Below are 22,503 nucleotides of genomic sequence, written 5' to 3'. Positions count from 1 at the left end.
TGAAGAGAAACTTAAGTCTGTAATAAATAATAATTAATAATAGTAAAAATAAATTTTAATTATTTTACATATTGATTTAATTCTATTTTTCTTAACCATATAAACTTACTCATAAGTTAAACAATTAATATAATTCAAAAAATTCAGTGTTATTTTAACATATTATATTATGCATACTTACTAAAAGGTCACACCTATGGTTAAAACACCATTTGTGTCATTTGGGTCAATGCAATCCAATATCATTTTTTTGATTTGACTACTTGATAGGTGTTTTATGGACTTTTTCATCTTTGTGAACAGAAACCAACATTGACTAATCTCCTGATCATATAACTCATTAAACCACGAATTAGGAACATGTTGAACCTTGTCAATTTTTAAAAATGAAAACAACAATCCAAGACTTTTATAATTATAAAAAAAGTAAAAAAACTAAGGATAATATGTTTAAATTTATAGATAGACAATATTAATTGGTAGGTACATAAAAACTTAATTTTGAACATTTGAAATTAAAAATACCAAATTAATTATGAACCAATCAAATTTTAAGCTTGTTGTTTATATGACAGAATTACAAAAAAATATGTTTGAATGTAATATTATTTATTTATTCATATGGCATAATTATAATATAATATAATAACCAGGGCTCAGATTTTATAGCATTTGCTAATTATAGGATACAGATAAAAATAGCAGAATGAGCTATACATTTGTTTTATACATCGGTGACTCCAAATATGACATTTTATAATGCTATTTTTTGCATATTATGTGAAGTATTTTAGGTTTTAAGTGTTATATTTTGCTAATTTGCATAATATAAAGTTTTATTTTGTATTTTCATAAATCTAGTTTTTATTATTCAGTATGAAAATTATAAAAATGTCATTTATTTTAACTATTTATTTATTTTTTTTTGAATATATATGAAAAATACCCACATTTTTGTTCATATTGAAACATTTAATCATACAGTGTAACTCAAGTAAAATAATTTAATATATTATTTTATTTTATTCTTATTTCCAGATAAATTTGAATAGTCACCATGCTTGATTCAAGTAATTTTAGTAATTAAAAAATATAAACTAACATTAGTTTTTAATTAATTATAAATGTATTTATTAATTCATTATCATGAATTTTTAATTATGAATAGAATACATTTTTAATTTTGCTATTTTTCATGTTTTTAAGTAATATTGTAGCGCATATTTAATTTATTTTTAGTGGTATAAAATCTGAGCCCTGATAATAACCAATTTAAACTATTTAATAAATCAAAATAAATAAATAAATATTTTAACAAAAAATTTTTTTAGGTAATATACAAAAAAAAAGAAAATCTTTCATAAATTTAACAATTAAAAATTGTTTTTATTGAAATTTATTAAATATACATTAGTTATGTAATAAAAATATAACACATGATTTTATATTATTCAAGGGAATATAAATAACTTTTTCTTTAATATCATCAAATGTCCAAGCTTTTAGATGACTTTTTTACTAGTTTCATAGATTTAAAGTAACTGGGAATCATATGGTTTACTGAAAAACTTGTCAACTTTTCAAATTGCCTTCCAATTTATTATGCATATTGTTGAGTTATCTTTACTACTATAGTTGCAATATTTTCAAGTTTTCAACCAAAACATAGACACCACTAATCAATTTTACTGTATAATCAATGATATTACCTAACCACTAAGTCCAGATGTCCAACCTTTTAGATAATATTTAAAATATACTTATCTATTTATTAGTCATTGTATTAATAATGTTTTCTAAAAAATTAAAGGGCAAAATATTTAAAAAGTGCATACTATTTAGTATTAATTTTTTAAGATTTTATAAAAGCTGAACTTAAAAATACGAGTATAAAAGACAAACAAGTACATTTTTATTAATAATAAACATTAAAAATTAAATTAACTGATACCTATCTAAGAGTAACTACACAAATTTGAAATATTTATTCGAATATTTTGTGTTGAGCAAAACTAGTAAATTTTAGGAACTAGAAACTATAAATTTGTTTTAATGCCAGCTCATATTATGAGTTTAAAAAAAATTTCACAATACATTATTTTAATGATTTAAGTTGCATTAAATAATATAAATAATAACAATCGTCCATTAAATATTGAGAATCTGCTTAACTATGATTTATATATAAAAAAAAAAAAAGCTTATACTACATAACAAATAATAATTATTTAAAAATTGTATAAATTTAAATAATACATGTTTATAATATGTATATATAACTTAATATCTTAATAATAAAATTCAGTCTTGAACGGAATATAAAAAAAAATACCAATGATATACAAATATTAAATAATTTAGTATTTTAACTGACAACAAAAAATAGAAATGTAGGTAATAGTTATTGTACATTACATTATTTAAAATTGTTTGTATATTTTTGGTTGTTATTAATTTAATCAATTAAAATAATTTTAATTTTATATCATGTTATTTATTTGTTTTTACGCTGATAATGCATTGATATATTTCTATAAACTTTTGAATAGTAAAGAAACTGAATATTCATAACAATCAAGAATTTAACATTACAACTTATTCTCCAGTACCCATGATAGAAGACATACTGGTGCAAATAAAAATTCCCATAAACATAAAGCATCCTGAGAGAATAAGTATCTATTGAAAAAAAAATAGATAGGTGACTTAACAGGTTCACCTAATAATCAAAAATAATTGGCTAAAGTAGTCGATTGTAAAAAATAGAGGACAACAATTATATATGCCATGTACAAGAAGTATGACAAAATAATATGCAATAATTAAAGAGATATCTTACTACCTGCCAAATGTCAAAACAAATTTTTTCATTTCATTTACTGTATTTACCAAATTTACATTCAGATAAAAAAAAAATTATAATATGGAAAAAAATACATTTGTTATTTATTGATTTAAGAAAAATATCATAAATATACGGTTCAATCTATCGATGAAGCCGCTTAAATTAATATGGTCAATTATACCGTACACAGAAATTAAGATGAACGGTAAGATCAAAATAATGAGGAACTCAAACCGTTATATCAAAGTCCAGCATTGTAGAGGAAATTAAAATAAGACAACTTTGATGAATCTCAATTAGAGGATAGCATCCGCCTAAGTACATATGGTGCAGGAATGTATATTAGAATAAACAATACATTTAGGATATCTGCGTTTAAGATGGGAAAATGAAATGAAAATAGAATAAACAAATAAAGCCAAGATTTAATTGGTGAAATTTGACAATGGATATAGAAAGATTAAAGGTGGTATATTTATCAGTATGGTCTTAAAAACTGATGCTATAAAAAAGAAGTAAAAAACTAAGAATGTACAAATTTACTATGTTTGAAGAAAACTTGAAAGATATATAAATGTTGATCATGTATTAAAAATTGAACATTGCACTTTCTTTTTTTTATAAACTCATTTTCTTTCACATATAAAGATATAAAATAAAATAATATCTCAATTGTACAAACTTCTTAATAAAATAGTAAATATTAATTTATTTGTATGTGTGCAAGTAATAGTATATATTTTAAAATTATATCTCAATTATCAAGGATTTTATGTTTGTTAGGCAATAATATTTTATAGTAAACATAAATTATAACAATAATACAAAAACTACTATTTTTAAATTACAAAAAAGTTAACATTATTTGATATCAAAATAATAATATTTATAATTTATCAAAAATTAAACCACCTTTACTTCATCAACAATAAAGAGTAATTTCCTTAAAAGTATGATTATAATATATTATTTTCTAAAATCTATTTTCCTAAGATGAAAACATTTTTGAGTAAAGTTTTTTTTCCATTACTAAATATTGCTTTTGAGCTTGTTTTACTCTTTTTAACTCTGTTAAAATATTTTTTTCATCTGGAAAAATGTCTAAAGCTTGTTTGTAATATTTTATTGCTTTTTCATGATTATTGAGTGAACCAAATGCCTTACCAAGGCGAAAAAGAGCCTTTCCATTATTACAATCTATGTTTAAAACCTGTAATAAAAAGCAATTTTGAATTAGTTGAAAAAAATTACATAAATCATAATATTTTACAATAAGTGCTTGGTTATAAGAGATTTTGCCTAGTTAGATTTATTGATTTTTTCATAGCAGTTTTAAATTATAATATAGAAATATACTATTAACTAAGTTCAAGAATATTTCTTTTATAATATTTACTTGTTCTGATAATTCAATTGCAATTTTGTAATTTTTTTCTTTCAAGTGAACAGTGGACAAATTTAACAATGTACTTGTTTGTATAGTTTCCAGCGTTTTAAAATCCATTTTAGAATTTTTATGATAACTTTTATACCTGTAAAATATGAATTTATTGAATTTAATATAAGTATCTTACTTTAAATATACCAAATAATAATTATTATTACATTTTATTATTAGAATATATTATAATAAATTATTGCCCCATAATAAAAATAATAATATTAATATTGAATTTTAATAATTTAACGTTCAAAAACCAAGTAAAATACATGCAAATATAATACAATAGATTGAAATAATAATATATAATTTAAAACATTAAAAATACTTACCATTCAAAATATCGTAACACTTTGTCATATTTTCGTCTAGCACATGAATAATTTTTGCAGCTAAAAAATTGGTTTCCTGATTCTTTGATTTTATTTAGAACATCACAGATTTGTATTACCTTGAAAACAATAGTATTTTAATAAACAAAAAAATTCAGAGTACAATACTAACTATTAAGTAATTACATCAAGATCAACTGGCTGAACACTCCAATCTTCGGGGAAAGGAGGAAAAACATCACTGGTTGCATCATTTTCATTAATATTCCAAGTATTACTATCACTTGATAGCTCACCACAATCTGTGATTATACAAGGCTGAAACCATACAAACATGATTAATAAATACAAAATATTTTTTATTATAATTAAGGTTACCAATTGCCAGTTAAAGAAACACAGCAAGATTTTCAAGAGAGATATTGGAATGTACTAATACGAACTGGTTTAATATAGAAATAAAACATTCAAATAGTTATATGTGCGGTATACTATTAAAATACAGAAATACTAAGATAAGTTAGATTAACTTATCTCCAAGTCAATATCTAGCTACTAAATATCAATTGAGTATCAAAATGTTCTACTTGAACTACTTGATCAAAATGTATTTACTATTTTTAATATATTTTAGTCTACAATTCTACATACAGACTTTTTAAGATTAGTAAACATTTAATTCTTTATCAACAAACTTCAGCAACTGCTTTCAAACATAATTGGTGAAATACTAGTCAGTAGGATTATTTTTTCATAATCAATAAAAAAAAGGGTGGGCAAGTGGATATCACTCTACTGTATAGTAGAGATGGAGAGTAGGTCACTAAAATGGATGTGTTAAATTTGAATGAAATGACAGGTATCATTGTATACGAAAAACAATTCTGAACAATTCTGAAATTTTAATCGTAAATAGATAACGCTAATATAGAAATTTGATGAACATTTCAAGTATTTACAATGATTCGTTTTTGAGTTACAGCAAAATAAATAAATTGATTTTGTCGAAAACTGATGATGTGTAAAAATTCCTGTTTTACTGTTACTTTTTTAGGATTTTTCCTAAAATACTGAAAATTTTTTACTTTTGATTCCTCAAAGTACCAACTAGATGAATTTTCCTTTTCAAAGAGGGACTGAAGTCAAAAATCAAAGCTTTATTTCTGCTCAAAAATGTGATGACAGACACAAAAATAAAAAAACACATCATTGTAAAATCAATACATTCATCTCCATTCACAATCTAATACATAATTTTTAATATAAAAAATATATTATTGAATATAGATAAAATCAAATTAGTAAACACATTACATTTTAGCATTAGTTTACTTACATTAATAGGGATATCATTATTAGTAGTAGTGGTAGAAATTGTTTGAACTACACAAAATCCTTTTATCACTTTTCCAAAAACAACATTCTTACCATCCAAATGTGAACACGGAGCAGTTGTGATGAAAAACTGGGAGTTATTAGTATTTTTATGGCCTGTATTTGCCATACTTAAGACTCCAGGTTCTTCATGCTAGAATGAGAATTAAATACATAATATAATAAATAAAACAACATATTTTATTATTATATAAAAAATATTATTAAGGTGTATATAAGTATATGGTATAAATCTATTATATAACTGAACTACTTAGTTAAACCATGATTTAGATGTGTATTTGTAAAGCCTTAGTATAATCAAAATGAGGTATTAAGAAGTAAATTTATGTACCTATTGGAATATTACAACACAATCTGTTTGATTGTGAACTGTTTGTTCAATATTTCCAATCAAGTATAATCACTCAACACAGTGTAAGAAATAAAATCATAGATTTTAAAAGTTATAAATTTGATATGGGTACTTTAAAAGTTCCATAGTTCTTACTGCTTTTCCGTGCATAAATTAACTAGCTTCAATACTTTATTTCAAAATATATTTTAGATTTTTTTATGAGTAAAATACATTTATCTTATACTAGCTGTATTACTTACGCTTTGTCTGAGTTAAAATTAATTTATCTTACTATTGTTTTACATTTTGTATCAGTTAAAATATATAATACAATCACAATCATAATGATTTATTCTACGATTTTCTACTATTTAATTATGATCATATTTTTGATGTAAATATAAAAAGATCGAAACAGATTCAACTACTGATTAAAATCCAATGTACAATAAATATCGTTAAAATTAGTATTACAATATATCAAAAATGTTTAGAATAAATATTTAGTTATGGATGTGATATCAGATTACATAGGTGCGTGCGCTGGGTAATTTTTTCCTTTTCAAATAATAATAATAATATTCTTAATACAATTTTACTAATTACCTAGTGTTTATTATTATATTAGATATTATAAAATATTTTTTTTATTCTGTATTAAAAATTATATTGTGAATTACACTTATAAATACTTAGTATTAATGTAATTTACCAGCAATTTAAAGTTTTCATCCTCAAAAAACAAACCATATATACTTTCACCGCCAGATCCATTACCAGCAGTAATGTCACCACCCTGGATCATAAATTCTGGAACAGCTAAAATGATAAAAAAAGTGTCACAATTCTGATTTTTACTTAAATCAAATTATTATTATTAATTTTTTTTTTTTTGAGAGTAAAATCTATTTTTAATAAAAATGACTCAATATAATTATAAAATATTTATATGTAGTTGATGGCTACCATGTTTTGCCATTTTTTATGTTTGTGAGTCGTGAAAAAAAATGTATGTCAAAATATCACATTGTTGTTCAATTTATAGAAAACTAGCAACTCAAATATTCATAAGTTTTTTAGTGTATATTATCTACAGTTCAGTTTATACATACATATGAATAAATTGTTTAGAAACTATAAAAAATTTTAAAATTAATGCACAAGGTTATAAATAGACAACAGAATGTAATGCGTAACATAATTAAAATCTATATTTTTATAGATCTATTCATAATTATTTATTGGGAATCTTATAAAAAAACTCATCTAATAGAAATCAGTCTTGTTTCTATTATATCAAATTATTAAGTACTTATGTAAGCTATTTTATTTTATAAAATACTATATTGTAATTAATTACCTCGATGGAATAATGACCCTTTCAAATGCAGTGGCTTTCCTGATAAACCATTACCTCTTTCACCAGTACAAAGAGCTCTAAAATTTTCAGCAGTCTTAGGTACTACATTATTAAACAATTCAATGACAATACGTCCAACTGTAAAAATAAAAACGAATAATCCAGTAAATTTATTCGATTACCAAGAAACATTGCAAAGATGTATTGTTATTTAACTGAACATTTTACTCACTTTTTTCTTGGGCAATTTCAATATCCAAAAATACTACTGAGTTTCCAGCAGTGACACTGCTATTATTATCCATTGTCAAGAAATAAAATAGCTTATTGCGTATCAGTATAATCAACTCAAAATTAAATCTATAAATCTAAAAGAAATTAAGAAATTTTTAGTCACAAGAATTTTTAAGACAGAAGTATATAGTTGAACCTCTATATTTCCTAGATGTATAACATAGTATTTTATTTAAATAATACTGGATGAAATGATAAGAAATTGTTTTGAATTTAGTAATTTTAAATATCATTAATCCTTTTTCTAATATTTTTGGTAATAATATCACCTAATCATCTAATTAATACTGCAAAAGTACAAAATTACAAAATAAAATGTTAGTCATAAAAAATGAGACCTAATAAACATGTTTTTAATCAAACGTACTCTATTCATCAGTGTTATTCATAGACACAATATAATAGAATCTATTCTGTGTTATGTCTATGCCGTTATCATATAGATAAAAAACACCTTTATGACCACGATTTAAGATAATATGGTGTGGAAGGAGAGTCGTCTGTGGAGAAGTTGTTGACCACCACAACTTTGTGTGAACCAACACCTTCATCGTTATACCGGGTAAACGACATTAAGTAAGAACACCAAATGGTCGGATGTTTTTGTTTTCCCGATCTGTCATCTGGATATGATAAAAATATTGTTGATACTTAATTCTTATACATTTATTACATTTATATGAATATCTTATTTTTATTTTTTAACAGTACAATTTACAAATGTTACAACATTGAACATATTAAACAAAACAACGATCTGATAGGAAATTAATAAGTAATTATAAAATAGTAAATTATATTATAGTAAATCTTACCTAGTCATTCGAGGAAAACTTATTTGCATCAAGATGCCGATGATCAAATTGCAAAGTTCGGATGGTGAAGTGTTTCAAGTTGATTTCGAGATCGCCAAAGCATCGGTTACTATCAAAACTATGGTTGAGGATTTGGGTTTAGAAGAAGAAGACGAAGAAATCGTGCCGTTGCCAAATGTGAACGCTGGAATATTGAAGAAAGTCATTCAGTGGGCAACCTACCACAAGGACGACCCACCTGCAACTGAGGATGACGAAGGACGCGAAAAGCGTACAGACGATATATCCAGCTGGGATGCCGATTTCCTGAAAGTGGATCAGGGTACACTATTTGAACTCATATTGGCTGCTAACTATTTGGACATCAAAGGCTTGTTGGACGTTACTTGTAAGACCGTTGCTAATATGATTAAGGGAAAAACTCCCGAGGAAATAAGGAAAACGTTCAATATTAAAAATGATTTCTCAGCTGCCGAGGAGGAACAAGTACGTAAAGAAAATGAATGGTGTGAAGAAAAGTAACTTATTTTTATCCACAAATGAATATCTAATATTTTGTCAATCCCATCATAATTTTATATTTAAAATATTCATACTTTTGTTATATATCTATTTAATTAGAATATGAATTTTTAAAGAGAAGTTATGCTATCATTTTAATAATTAGGTGACAACTTGTAGGTTTAACATACGTTAATTTTGCTTATTAAATTATGTACTAGTAGTACCTACTTTAGTATATTTCATAATTTTATAGAATTTTGTGTCAATTAAGTAACTAGGTATTACAACATAATAGATAGGTATACATATTCTGATGTGTGCAGATATTTATTTTAAAATGAATAACTATTAATCATTTTTATTGTTCAATAAATATTAGATTATACAACTCTTTGTTTATGGATTAAACATTTTATTTCATTTATTCTTCAACTGTGAAATATTTTTTTTTTCATGTATGATATGTATGAAATAAAAAAAAAAATCTTAATGAATTTATATTTGTATAACATTTAAGAATAAACCAATTTTTTACTGAACATTTATTAATTTTATGAAAATAAATTGCTCCTGTGATAAATATTACAAATTATTGCTAATGATATTAGTGTTTTGTGTAAAGGAAGTGATTGTAGTATTTAGTAGCATTAAATGTTTGTATCGTGTATATTAAGAAATGTATGAACTAAATACTTATTAATAATATTACATGATATATTTTATAATTATTTATCTCAAATATAATTAATTTTAAAACTATTTATTTGTTTCTAAAAAAAGTATTGATTGAGAAATCTTATAACTTAAGACGATTTATTTAAATTGATATATTATAACAATCCTTGAAACCTTAGTATTGAAAATTCTTCAAATAAAAAATATAAGGTAAAGCACTAAAAAAATTTTCAGAGATTTAAAACACAATTTTTATTTTATGGAATGTGCAATAATTCATAAATTATTTATAATTACCTCTATGTGTTGTCGTCTTAATGGACAACATACCTAAAATTTGTGTTCAGCAGTTCTAATTTTGAATTTATTATTAGTGATTTGACATACTTAATTATTAAAACATTATATTTGTTAGCTCGTTGGTGTTGTTAAATATTTTAATTTTAATTTGATTATTTTTAATTATCAATATTTTACACACAATTTGCTTAAAAATGAAATTACCATAACAAGACACAAATAATGTCCTAAACTTTAAATTTAACAAACAGTTAATTCATTCTAATATTAAAACTAACAACATAAATTTGAATTGTAAAAAATATGATATTAAGTTATAATAATACCATCAGTCCTGTTGTAAATTCTATTTTGTGTAATAGGCAATGTATAGTATATATTACATAATGTTATAAGTTACATTTATCATACTTCTAAATCAAATAATATTCAATTGGAGCAATACAATAATATTAACTAATGTCCCAGGGAATTTATAAAATTAATATATTTCATGACCTTTAAATTTGCATTATAAAACCTACTTACCTACTGTTATCTGTATATTAATAAATCATTGTTATTAAATATATTGTAATTAGTACTATTTGTTTAATAATAAAGTATACAGATTAGGCTTTTCTAGCGTATATATAAATTTATAGAAAAAATCTTTTTATTATTATTTTACTCTAAACAAACAATTAGATTTAAATTTTTCAATCATTCATTATTATGCATCTTGTTAAATGTCATATGTTATAGTATATTTAATAATGCTTACCTGTAAAATATCCTATTAATTGGCACGCATAAATTATTTATCTAAAATTGAAGTACCCATTGTATATCTATGGCAATGTATACAACTTGGTTTTAGTAGATGTATACCAAGCGCACAAGTAAAAATATAATACAGAAATTTACCTATTAAACATCTATACAATTATAATGTGGTAGAAATGTAAAATGATTCATAAGTTGTAGAGGTAGTAAAGATTTTATTCAAGTAAGAATTCATCTATCCATAATTGTCATTAAATATAGTGTCTATTAAAAACAAAATATCAGTGCGATCTGAGATATTTCTATCTAACCACTAGCATATACAACTATTAGACTTAACTTAAATTAAAAAGTTAACATTTTTAGAATATATTAATTAATTTCAAATTGTACAGCAAGTGAAATAGCATGAATACACATACACACACAATCAGACAATGCTGATTGAAGGACTTAAATCAAAATTTTAAATTAGGAAAATAAATGAATTATTTAAAATATTTATAATTTTTGGAAAAATATAGTTATAAGAATATAATATATACAGACATTTGTATATTTATTATTATGGAATAAGTGAATAAGTAAAAGAAAAACGATGGAGTTACCTAAAATTATAAAAATGTCAACCACATCAGTTTTTGCAAGATAACATATGTATATTGTTGTTGGTTAACTATAATATGAAATGAATAAACATAGAATTTTAATTTGTTATTTATTATATTATATAATTAAAATGTTTTTATAATATATAGTAAAAAAACACTATATTCTATTGAAACAACTTTGAAAGTGCACACCAAGTAAAGATTGACTTATTATGACCTTCTTATTGCTTTTGACAAGTTCAATCACTGCTGGTCTGATGATGTTTTCACAAAGATTTACATTCCACCACGGAGACGTAGGACTAAATGTAAAGTAGATTCTTTCTGAATATTATAGTCAGATAATGTACGTCCATCCTCCAGTTGTTTTCCGGCAAAAATCAATCGCTGTTGGTCTGGTGGGATTCCTTCTTTGTCTTGAATTTTAGCTTTTACATTTTCAATAGAATCTGAGGATTCTACTTCTAAAGTGATGGTTTTGCCAGTCAGTGTTTTCACAAAAATTTGCATTCCACCACGGAGACGTAGAACCAAATGTAAAGTAGATTCTTTCTGAATATTATAGTCAGATAATGTACGTCCATCCTCCAGTTGTTTTCCGGCAAAAATCAATCGCTGTTGGTCTGGTGGGATTCCTTCTTTGTCTTGAATTTTAGCTTTTACATTTTCAATAGAATCTGAGGATTCTACTTCTAAAGTGATGGTTTTGCCAGTCAATGTTTTCACAAAAATTTGCATTCCACCACGGAGACGTAGAACCAAATGTAAAGTAGATTCTTTCTGAATATTATAGTCAGATAATGTACGTCCATCCTCCAGTTGTTTTCCGGCAAAAATCAATCGCTGTTGGTCTGGTGGGATTCCTTCTTTGTCTTGAATTTTAGCTTTTACATTTTCAATAGAATCTGAGGATTCTACTTCTAAAGTGATGGTTTTGCCAGTCAGTGTTTTCACAAAAATTTGCATTCCACCACGGAGACGTAGAACCAAATGTAAAGTAGATTCTTTCTGAATATTATAGTCAGATAATGTACGTCCATCCTCCAGTTGTTTTCCGGCAAAAATCAATCGCTGTTGGTCTGGTGGGATTCCTTCCTTGTCTTGAATTTTAGCTTTTACATTTTCAATAGAATCTGAGGATTCTACTTCTAAAGTGATGGTTTTGCCAGTCAATGTTTTCACAAAAATTTGCATTCCACCACGGAGACGTAGAACCAAATGTAAAGTAGATTCTTTCTGAATATTATAGTCAGATAATGTACGTCCATCCTCCAGTTGTTTTCCGGCAAAAATCAATCGCTGTTGGTCTGGTGGGATTCCTTCTTTGTCTTGAATTTTAGCTTTTACATTTTCAATAGAATCTGAGGATTCTACTTCTAAAGTGATGGTTTTGCCAGTCAGTGTTTTCACAAAAATTTGCATTCCACCACGGAGACGTAGAACCAAATGTAAAGTAGATTCTTTCTGAATATTATAGTCAGATAATGTACGTCCATCCTCCAGTTGTTTTCCGGCAAAAATCAATCGCTGTTGGTCTGGTGGGATTCCTTCTTTGTCTTGAATTTTAGCTTTTACATTTTCAATAGAATCTGAGGATTCTACTTCTAAAGTGATGGTTTTGCCAGTCAATGTTTTCACAAAAATTTGCATTCCACCACGGAGACGTAGAACCAAATGTAAAGTAGATTCTTTCTGAATATTATAGTCAGATAATGTACGTCCATCCTCCAGTTGTTTTCCGGCAAAAATCAATCGCTGTTGGTCTGGTGGGATTCCTTCTTTGTCTTGAATTTTAGCTTTTACATTTTCAATAGAATCTGAGGATTCTACTTCTAAAGTGATGGTTTTGCCAGTCAGTGTTTTCACAAAAATTTGCATTCCACCACGGAGACGTAGAACCAAATGTAAAGTAGATTCTTTCTGAATATTATAGTCAGATAATGTACGTCCATCCTCCAGTTGTTTTCCGGCAAAAATCAATCGCTGTTGGTCTGGTGGGATTCCTTCCTTGTCTTGAATTTTAGCTTTTACATTTTCAATAGAATCTGAGGATTCTACTTCTAAAGTGATGGTTTTGCCAGTCAATGTTTTCACAAAAATTTGCATTCCACCACGGAGACGTAGAACCAAATGTAAAGTAGATTCTTTCTGAATATTATAGTCAGATAATGTACGTCCATCCTCCAGTTGTTTTCCGGCAAAAATCAATCGCTGTTGGTCTGGTGGGATTCCTTCTTTGTCTTGAATTTTAGCTTTTACATTTTCAATAGAATCTGAGGATTCTACTTCTAAAGTGATGGTTTTGCCAGTCAGTGTTTTCACAAAAATTTGCATTCCACCACGGAGACGTAGAACCAAATGTAAAGTAGATTCTTTCTGAATATTATAGTCAGATAATGTACGTCCATCCTCCAGTTGTTTTCCGGCAAAAATCAATCGCTGTTGGTCTGGTGGGATTCCTTCTTTGTCTTGAATTTTAGCTTTTACATTTTCAATAGAATCTGAGGATTCTACTTCTAAAGTGATGGTTTTGCCAGTCAATGTTTTCACAAAAATTTGCATTCCACCACGGAGACGTAGAACCAAATGTAAAGTAGATTCTTTCTGAATATTATAGTCAGATAATGTACGTCCATCCTCCAGTTGTTTTCCGGCAAAAATCAATCGCTGTTGGTCTGGTGGGATTCCTTCTTTGTCTTGAATTTTAGCTTTTACATTTTCAATAGAATCTGAGGATTCTACTTCTAAAGTGATGGTTTTGCCAGTCAGTGTTTTCACAAAAATTTGCATTCCACCACGGAGACGTAGAACCAAATGTAAAGTAGATTCTTTCTGAATATTATAGTCAGATAATGTACGTCCATCCTCCAGTTGTTTTCCGGCAAAAATCAATCGCTGTTGGTCTGGTGGGATTCCTTCTTTGTCTTGAATTTTAGCTTTTACATTTTCAATAGAATCTGAGGATTCTACTTCTAAAGTGATGGTTTTGCCAGTCAGTGTTTTCACAAAAATTTGCATTCCACCACGGAGACGTAGAACCAAATGTAAAGTAGATTCTTTCTGAATATTATAGTCAGATAATGTACGTCCATCCTCCAATTGTTTTCCGGCAAAAATCAATCGCTGTTGGTCTGGTGGGATTCCTTCTTTGTCTTGAATTTTAGCTTTTACATTTTCAATAGAATCTGAGGATTCTACTTCTAAAGTGATGGTTTTGCCAGTCAAAGTTTTCACAAAGATTTGCATTTTGAAACTGAAACTGAAAATGAAAACTTTACATAGTTAATATTGGTACTTAAATAATATGAGTACAATTTTAATAACTATAATATGTGTAAGTTTGATAAAATTATTTTAATGATTAGGTATCAACATTTTAATTGATATATGAGTGAAATACCATTACCTATTTTTATTATATAATTTAATAAAATTGTCTTTTAAAGTAATATTTAGTGCAGAGGACTTGTAGCTCCAAAAAAACCCTATAATATGCACTAAAATTATTTTTTTACAGTTTAATTTAAAAATAATAATAAAATAAATAGGCTTTAAAATAAGTCAAAACAATTTTAATACACTTTAGTTAAATTACAATATACTATTGTCAAATTTTAATTAAACTGTAACTTTTATTCTTATTGCTTTACTTTTTTAAATTTTATATATCTTCTTCTGAAACTAAAAAAAAAAAAAATAATTTTCATATTTTAGTAAAAACCATTTTAGCCAATAAATATTTAATTAATACTAATATTACTTTTACCTTGAAAATTACATTAAGTTACAATTAAGTTAAATATGTCTCAAAAAGTATAAAATAGCGTATAAAAGTATAAAATATACCCTAAAAATTAAAAAGTATCAAAATATGCATTTATATGAAAAATTAAATTTCAAAACTAGCTCTATAAAAGCATGAAACGTATTTATTTCGTACTCTGCTATTTTTGCAAATGTGCAAAACAAATATGCAAATGCTACAAGTCCTCTGCCCTAGACTAATATTGTATCATAGTAGATGTATATTGACAGTATTTTAATTTAGTAAAAATATGCGAACACTATTAAATATGCAGAAACATGCAAAAATTTCATGCTAATATGATTCTTAAAGATTACTGACAATTCAAGAAATATGAAATAGCATAAAAAAGACTCAATTTATAGCTATATATATATATTTTTTTTTAAATAGCAAACATGATTAGATAGTCAAAACTTGTACAATTAATAGTAACATAAAATTACTTATTCATAAATATATTTTTTTTTCTTTGAGATAATTTATTAAAAAATAACCAACCTTGAAGTAAGCCTTGAATAAATACAAACAAGAATGCTAATAGTATTATTAATTTTATTATATGGTATTTTTACAAGACTGATCAGAGACTAAATGAACTAAATGAGACCAAATGAAACAAGTTTAAATAAGTATATTATTGTCACAACTAACCGAACTGTATGTGACCTACATTAATATTAATAACTACTTTAATGTCTTTATATTATAGTACTTATATTTAATTTTATATACAACAAATAAATAAGTGGAAATATCACATTTTTTTTTTAAAATCTAAAAATGTTGTATAATATACATTTAAAATAAATATATTTCCCAAAAATGTATAAATCTCAGCCAAAGCATTGATTGGAAGTAGGCAATGAAACATGATATTTTGATTTTTTGTTTTAAAGTACCATAACATAAAAGTAATGAAATTGATAGTTAACTTATTAATGAAAATTTCCAACATTCAAATACCCATAAATATGGTATTTACTTAGGAACCAACTATGAAGTCAATAATTAAAACATCTGAAATAGACTTAATACTAAGTTTAATTAGCTACTTTACATGACTACATGTGGTTAATAAATACCATTTTTAAATATGATAAATAAACTTCAGATCAAATGTAAAAAATCTAAATGTCTTGAGACAGTTTTCCACTTATTATACATTAGCAGTATTGTAAGATTTGCGATTAATACACCCAATAATATAAAAACCATATAAGATGTATAACAACTTAACAAACATGGGTAAATCTAAATATATAAAACTTATTAGGTATAAATAAAAATATATTTAGTAGAAAACGATTGTCAATCGAAATAACACAGCCATTCAGGGACAAAGGAAACCTAAACAACCTTGATCGGATGACTACGCAACTTATGGTACAACACAACAATGGCGGCCACTAGCGTACGTAACTGATGCCGTATCTGTTTCGTACGTGGTAAAATAAACATTTTTCCGAAGAAATCGTTGTTCAATAATACAAAAGCACAATATCGCTAAACAAAATCGTTGGATTACATACAAAAACCGTAACGAGAATAAACATGGCCAGAAAAAAAATTAATGAATTATTAAAATATAATTACCTTAGAATATGTTGAATTATACGTTGAAAATTTGGATTCGATAACGTTATTTATTTGATCGCAGTTGGTAAATAACTATGGAAACTCTGGAGATCAAAAATAATGACAAGACGTGACAACAGATTTGACGACTATTTGCTCAGCAGCAATGGGCAATGGCGAACGGCAATGAGTGTACTACAGACAGTACAGTATTTTGAGTTCTGAGTATGCCGTAGGACTGGTGTAGTGGTGTATATTGTATGACGACTAATTTTGTGTCGTCTTATTGATTATTGAATGTCGAATGTGAAAGTGTGAAGAGTGGGGCTGGACTGTGGCGACCATGGAAGGATAGATTATGACGAAATAAATATGATACAACAATTTGAATTTCGTTTAGTCGCGCGCAAGGAGTGGAAGTGGAAGATTTTAGACTTCCGCGTCTTTGAATCAAATTTGATCGGCTTAAATATATTTTTAATAATACCTATTAACAACTAAACTTAGATCATATTATTTTTAATATACTAGTATAGTAGTATTTAATCCATGATCCAATCACGCCAATCACAGAGTTCGTTACGTTTTGTTCCGTCATTCCGTGTACAGTTTTCTTATCAAAATGTATATTCGTTCTTATCAGCGGAGAGTAATATCAGCTGCATATTATTTATCTGGTGGTGTTTATGTTCAGAAAACAAAAAATCACTTTTACAATACTATACAGGACAAACGACAGTAAACAGTAGTATATATACTTATCTATGGTAAACACTAAATAGTGTTACGTTTACCTCTACCTACAACAACAACAGATTAAGTGAGTCGCGAAATCAATGTCATCAAAAGCTCTATTCTATTTTTAAAAATATGACTGCATCTGCAACTTCGGTAGTTCTGTTCTGTTTCTAAACATCACTACGTCAGATGCGTTTCGTTAGTCACGCAATTCTTAACGGCGGTACTGTTCGTGTTCATTGGTGTTTTGAATGTCTGTCCGGTTAACGGTCAGCGTATTTTACAGAAATGGTACGGCGTTGTTACGCTTCAACCGTACCAATGATATCAGGCTACTGGTGCGCACCAAGGTGGCACCACGAAGTGTTCACACCAAAGCGCTGAATCCAATCGTCAATCACAATAGTTCACCGAGTTCTGGTTGGCAGAATCGATGGAACCTCGCCAGGAGAGCGTTCGTCGATAACCTGCTGAGCCGGGTAACTAACTCATTATCAGCCGACTTACGAAGGCGTACAGCCAGGCACCTCATGTATGGTAACTCAAGACCTTTTTTCGCACTTGTTGGAATAAGTTTAGCTTCTGGTAATGGTCTGATAACAAATGAAAATCAGTTGGAAGGCGTTTGCTGGGAAATCCGAGTAAGTGCTTTTTTTTATAGAGTATGAACTGTTTAAAATATATACTTGTTAGTCGTTATGTTTTTTTACTTTTTAATAGGAAGCAGTTGGTCGCATGCAAAAGAACCTAACAGTTGCTGAACGCTTGAATTTAAATTCATCTTTGGGCTTGAAACAGTTTGAATTAGGATCTGTTATTGCTAAGGGGAATAATGCTGTTGTATACGAAGCAAGAAAAATTGAAGAGGATACAGGTATCTAGTTCTAACATTTAATTTTATTAATACTATTTAATTGACATAAAACATTTGAAACATTTTTTATTTTGACTATATTCTTTGCTTAGAATATTTAAACAATAATAATTCAAATTACAAATACTATTCTAGTTTTAGTTTATAACAAATTTGTAAATGAATTATTTTTCTAAAATATTGATTTTACTTACAGATCCTAGTAATGTATTTCTGAAACAAGAGTCATCATATAAAAAGTATCCTTTGGCTGTGAAAATGATGTTTAATTATGATGCTGAAAGTAATGCCATGTCAATATTACGTGCCATGAGCAGAGAAACAGTTCCATCTCGTTCTGTTCAACATAATTTTTCTAAAACAGATCAGCAATGGCTTATTGGGTTAAGTCTATTTTTAGATTTTATATATTTATTGGTTAAAAAAAGTCAATAATTGCAAAAGAAAAAGTACAATTTTGTTATGAGAATAATCAATTCCATACTTATTTACTTTGCGTATAATAAAATTTTTTTAATTTTCCTGTTATAGTTATGATCATAATTTGATTAAATTATCACCACATCCAAATATTGTTATGATGCATTTGTGCTTTGCGGACTATATACCAGAGTTGATTGATTCACATACATTATATCCTCAAGCTCTACCAACTAGAATAAATCCAGAAGGTTATGGTCGAAACATGAGTCTATTTCTGGTGATGAAAAAGTAAAATATTTATATTTAATTATTTATTAAGTTTTGAACTCACTTTTATTATGGATTAGATATGACATGAGTTTGAAGCAATATTTATCTAAAACGCCATCACTGAAAATTAGAGATAAAATACTTCTGCTTGCTCAATTATTGGAAGCTGTTTCTCATTTGTCAAATCAAAATGTGGCACATAGGTATAAATATATTTAAAATATTCTCTATGTATATACATATTTATATTTCATATAAATGAAATTTTAGGGATTTGAAAACTGATAATATCTTATTAGATGTCTCTGAAGGTAATGATGTATGTCCAGCATTAGTCATTACAGATTTTGGCTGTTGTCTTGCTGATAAAGATAATGGACTTAATCTACCATATAAAACTGCTGACACTGATCGTGGAGGAAATATAGCATTGATGGCACCAGAAGTATAAAATTAGTACAATCAGTACTAATAATAATTTACCTTGTTTATACTTATTTCATTTTTAGGTTGTCACTGCTCGACCAGGAACATTTGGACATATCGATTATTCAAAAGCAGATGTATGGGCAGTTGGTGCAATGGCATATGAAATATTTACTGGTAGTAATCCATTTTATAGTTATGAAAGAGGTAAACCTCCATTATTGCGCAATTCTACATACAAGGAAGAAGATCTTCCTGCACTTAATAGTGACATACCATTAGTTATACAAACATTAATTCGCTCATTACTGCAAAGATCAACGTCTAAGGTAATACTGAATGATCTTTCAAATTTATTTTACCTAATAAGCATTCTATCATTTATTCAAATATTGTTGTAACTTATAAGTTTTAATTGATGTATAAATTATATTTTCTAGAGATTAGATGCTTCATTTGCTGCTACAGTTTGTCAGATATATCTTTGGGCGCCATCGTCGTGGATTACAAAATATGTGATGCCAACTAGTAACGAGGTATATAACATTTAAATATATTAGTTAGGTTGAACTGTTTGAAAAAAAAAAAATATTAGTTATAATGTTTCTTAAAATTCCTAATTAATTGGCTCATTTAAAAAACGATACTTTAGAATTCTGTTTGAAAATGTCTGTCACATATCTCTCTCACTTTTCTACACCTCATCTTATAATTATAATTAAAAAATTCTTTCCTATCTAGAACTATATCCCTTTGCAATAATAACCCTGACTTTGATTTCTTCTCTGATTCATTTAATAATATGATAACTAATCGTTAATAAGACAGGCCTGAATTGGTCTCCTTAGCTCTTGTATTTATAGGTTAAACTTAAATATGTTATACTCCATTCACGGTTAGAAGCAACCCAGGTGGCGTGGCAACCAGTTTTTGTCGGTAGACTCAGGTCACACACAACTGTTTCCCCTACTTAATTAACCACCAGTAATATAAACAGAACTATATCACATTCATATGTATAAGTCGTTTCCCTGGGTCACTTCTAAACTTAAATGGAATATATAGTATGTACATTAATAACACATAAAGAATTACTTTTAAAGTTATAACAATTATCTAATGCTTATAAGTTTTAATCTTAATGGTTACCAACTAACATAAATAATATAAAGTAGGTACTTCTTTTTAAAATTAAAATACATTTTGTTTTTAGAAAAAAAAAAAAAAACTATAATGGTCTAAAATATCCGTAAAAAATCTGAATTATTTATTAGGTGTTGCAATGGATGTTGTGTTTAACAACAAAAGTGTTATGTGAAGGAGGAACAATGATGTCAACTTTAAACACTAAACAACGCACATGTACAGAATATCAATTAATCACTACATTTTTGCATAGAGCAAAATTACATGAAATAAAAAATGCATTGTACTGGATGCAATCTATACAACAAGAATAATATTTTTAAGCTATTTTAGTTATTATACTAATAAATGGGTTTTGGTATTAGTCGTGTGTACAATCTTTGATAAAAACTATTTTATAATAATATGTTTTATCCCGTATTGAAATGTCCAAATTATAAAAAAAAAAATTGAAATATTAATTTATTTTATTGTAATAAATTATTTGTATGTGATACTTATTACAGATGGATTTTAATAATTAATTATGTGATTCATTTGATTTGATTGTTGAGTTTGTAGTATTTTAAGTGATTTATTAAAAAAAATATTTATTTTATTATTATATACAAATATTGTTGTTAATATTGTGAAAACACCTTTCATACAATTTGTTTTGGGATAATAATTTATTTCAAACACTTAAGTGAAATTTTATAAGATTATACATTTAAAATTTAATTTATCCCAGAATTTATGTATGAGTAGGTCATGGCTTATTGACTCGTGACTCATTTATGACTATATATTTTCCCATATATTAAATTTTAGCACAATTTATTTACTCTCTGACTCGTGCAACATGGTAAATTTTCATTCAATAGTCAATCTTATTGATTTTTTTTCTAACTAATTATTACATATTAAGTGAAATTAATAAAAAAAAGGCTACTCATTTGGTAAGGGGAGGGGAATAATATTGATATATTCATATTTAGTAAACAGACATTTTTAACTTCAAAAATAAATATGGTTATGTCATTCATATGACAAATAAATAATATGATAATGTTAAATTGAATTTAATGGTAAATTATTGCATATAAAAACCATAGTGCGGTCAGTGAATCAGCTCTATTTCTAAGGATTTTTTAAATATTTCATCATGTTATTAGGTATTTGTTATTTAATTTTATATTGGTTATTACTTTATTAGATAGATTGATCTAATTTTTTTAAAATAACATATAACATATTTTATACATATAATAGTATACTATATGTTTATAATTTTATATATTCTATATATTATTTTTATATATTTTATATATATCAATTTTATTTAAAAATATATAGGTACCTAACCCAATAATTAATAAGGTATCTTATAAGTTTCTTGATGGCCAATACGGTACCTTTGATATACTTTTGGTCCAAAAAGTAAAGTACAGGCGAACATTCATATAGTTATATAGTCTCATACATATATTATAGATCATATAAATAAACATAATAAACCTTTCTTTAAAGGTCTTTAAGTTCTTTAAAATCTTAGAGATTATTGCAATTGATCGGTGAATGTACCGATGA

General features: G+C 26.4%; 4 protein-coding genes across 5 annotated transcripts; 2 read left to right on the top strand and 2 right to left on the bottom strand.

Annotated features, from left to right (window-relative positions):
* Positions 1-1,365: 1,365 nt before the first annotated feature.
* On the bottom strand, positions 1,366-8,395 carry LOC132919448 (uncharacterized). Of its 2 annotated transcripts, none has more exons than XM_060981074.1 (9): positions 8,372-8,395; positions 7,943-8,078; positions 7,711-7,848; positions 7,063-7,169; positions 5,955-6,146; positions 4,805-4,936; positions 4,619-4,737; positions 4,242-4,377; positions 1,366-4,055 (listed from the first exon to the last, which is right to left on the bottom strand). In XM_060981074.1, exons 1-9 carry the CDS (start codon positions 8,378-8,380, stop codon positions 3,834-3,836), a joined length of 1,191 nt encoding a protein of 396 aa, XP_060837057.1. In that variant the 5' UTR covers positions 8,381-8,395; the 3' UTR covers positions 1,366-3,833. The 2 variants fall into 2 exon arrangements, with proteins under 2 accessions (XP_060837057.1, XP_060837058.1); XM_060981075.1 differs by lacking the exon at positions 8,372-8,395 and adding an exon at positions 8,141-8,358.
* Positions 8,396-8,641: 246 nt separating this feature from the next.
* On the top strand, positions 8,642-10,082 carry LOC132919449 (S-phase kinase-associated protein 1-like). Its single transcript, XM_060981076.1, has one exon. It carries the CDS (start codon positions 8,853-8,855, stop codon positions 9,339-9,341), a length of 489 nt encoding a protein of 162 aa, XP_060837059.1. The 5' UTR covers positions 8,642-8,852; the 3' UTR covers positions 9,342-10,082.
* A 1,685-nt stretch (positions 10,083-11,767) lies between these two features.
* On the bottom strand, positions 11,768-17,318 carry LOC132919446 (polyubiquitin-A-like). The gene is given in 4 exon segments (XM_060981072.1): positions 11,768-12,827; positions 12,829-12,868; positions 12,871-14,933; positions 17,076-17,318. Coding segments are annotated over 3 exon segments (2,967 nt in total). The 5' UTR covers positions 14,921-14,933; positions 17,076-17,318; the 3' UTR covers positions 11,768-11,950.
* A 170-nt stretch (positions 17,319-17,488) lies between these two features.
* On the top strand, positions 17,489-21,546 carry LOC132919447 (serine/threonine-protein kinase Pink1, mitochondrial-like). Its single transcript, XM_060981073.1, has 9 exons — positions 17,489-18,436; positions 18,516-18,669; positions 18,866-19,052; positions 19,201-19,380; positions 19,440-19,565; positions 19,633-19,807; positions 19,872-20,117; positions 20,229-20,324; positions 21,063-21,546. The coding sequence occupies exons 1-9, from the start codon at positions 18,047-18,049 to the stop codon at positions 21,246-21,248; spliced, it is 1,740 nt and encodes a 579-aa protein (XP_060837056.1). The 5' UTR covers positions 17,489-18,046; the 3' UTR covers positions 21,249-21,546.
* Positions 21,547-22,503: the final 957 nt, after the last annotated feature.

Source organism: Rhopalosiphum padi, chromosome 2, assembly GCF_020882245.1.
Source record: "Rhopalosiphum padi isolate XX-2018 chromosome 2, ASM2088224v1, whole genome shotgun sequence".
In the NCBI taxonomy this organism is placed as follows: Eukaryota; Metazoa; Arthropoda; class Insecta; order Hemiptera; family Aphididae; genus Rhopalosiphum; species Rhopalosiphum padi.
This window is presented reverse-complemented; position numbering and strand designations above follow the sequence as displayed.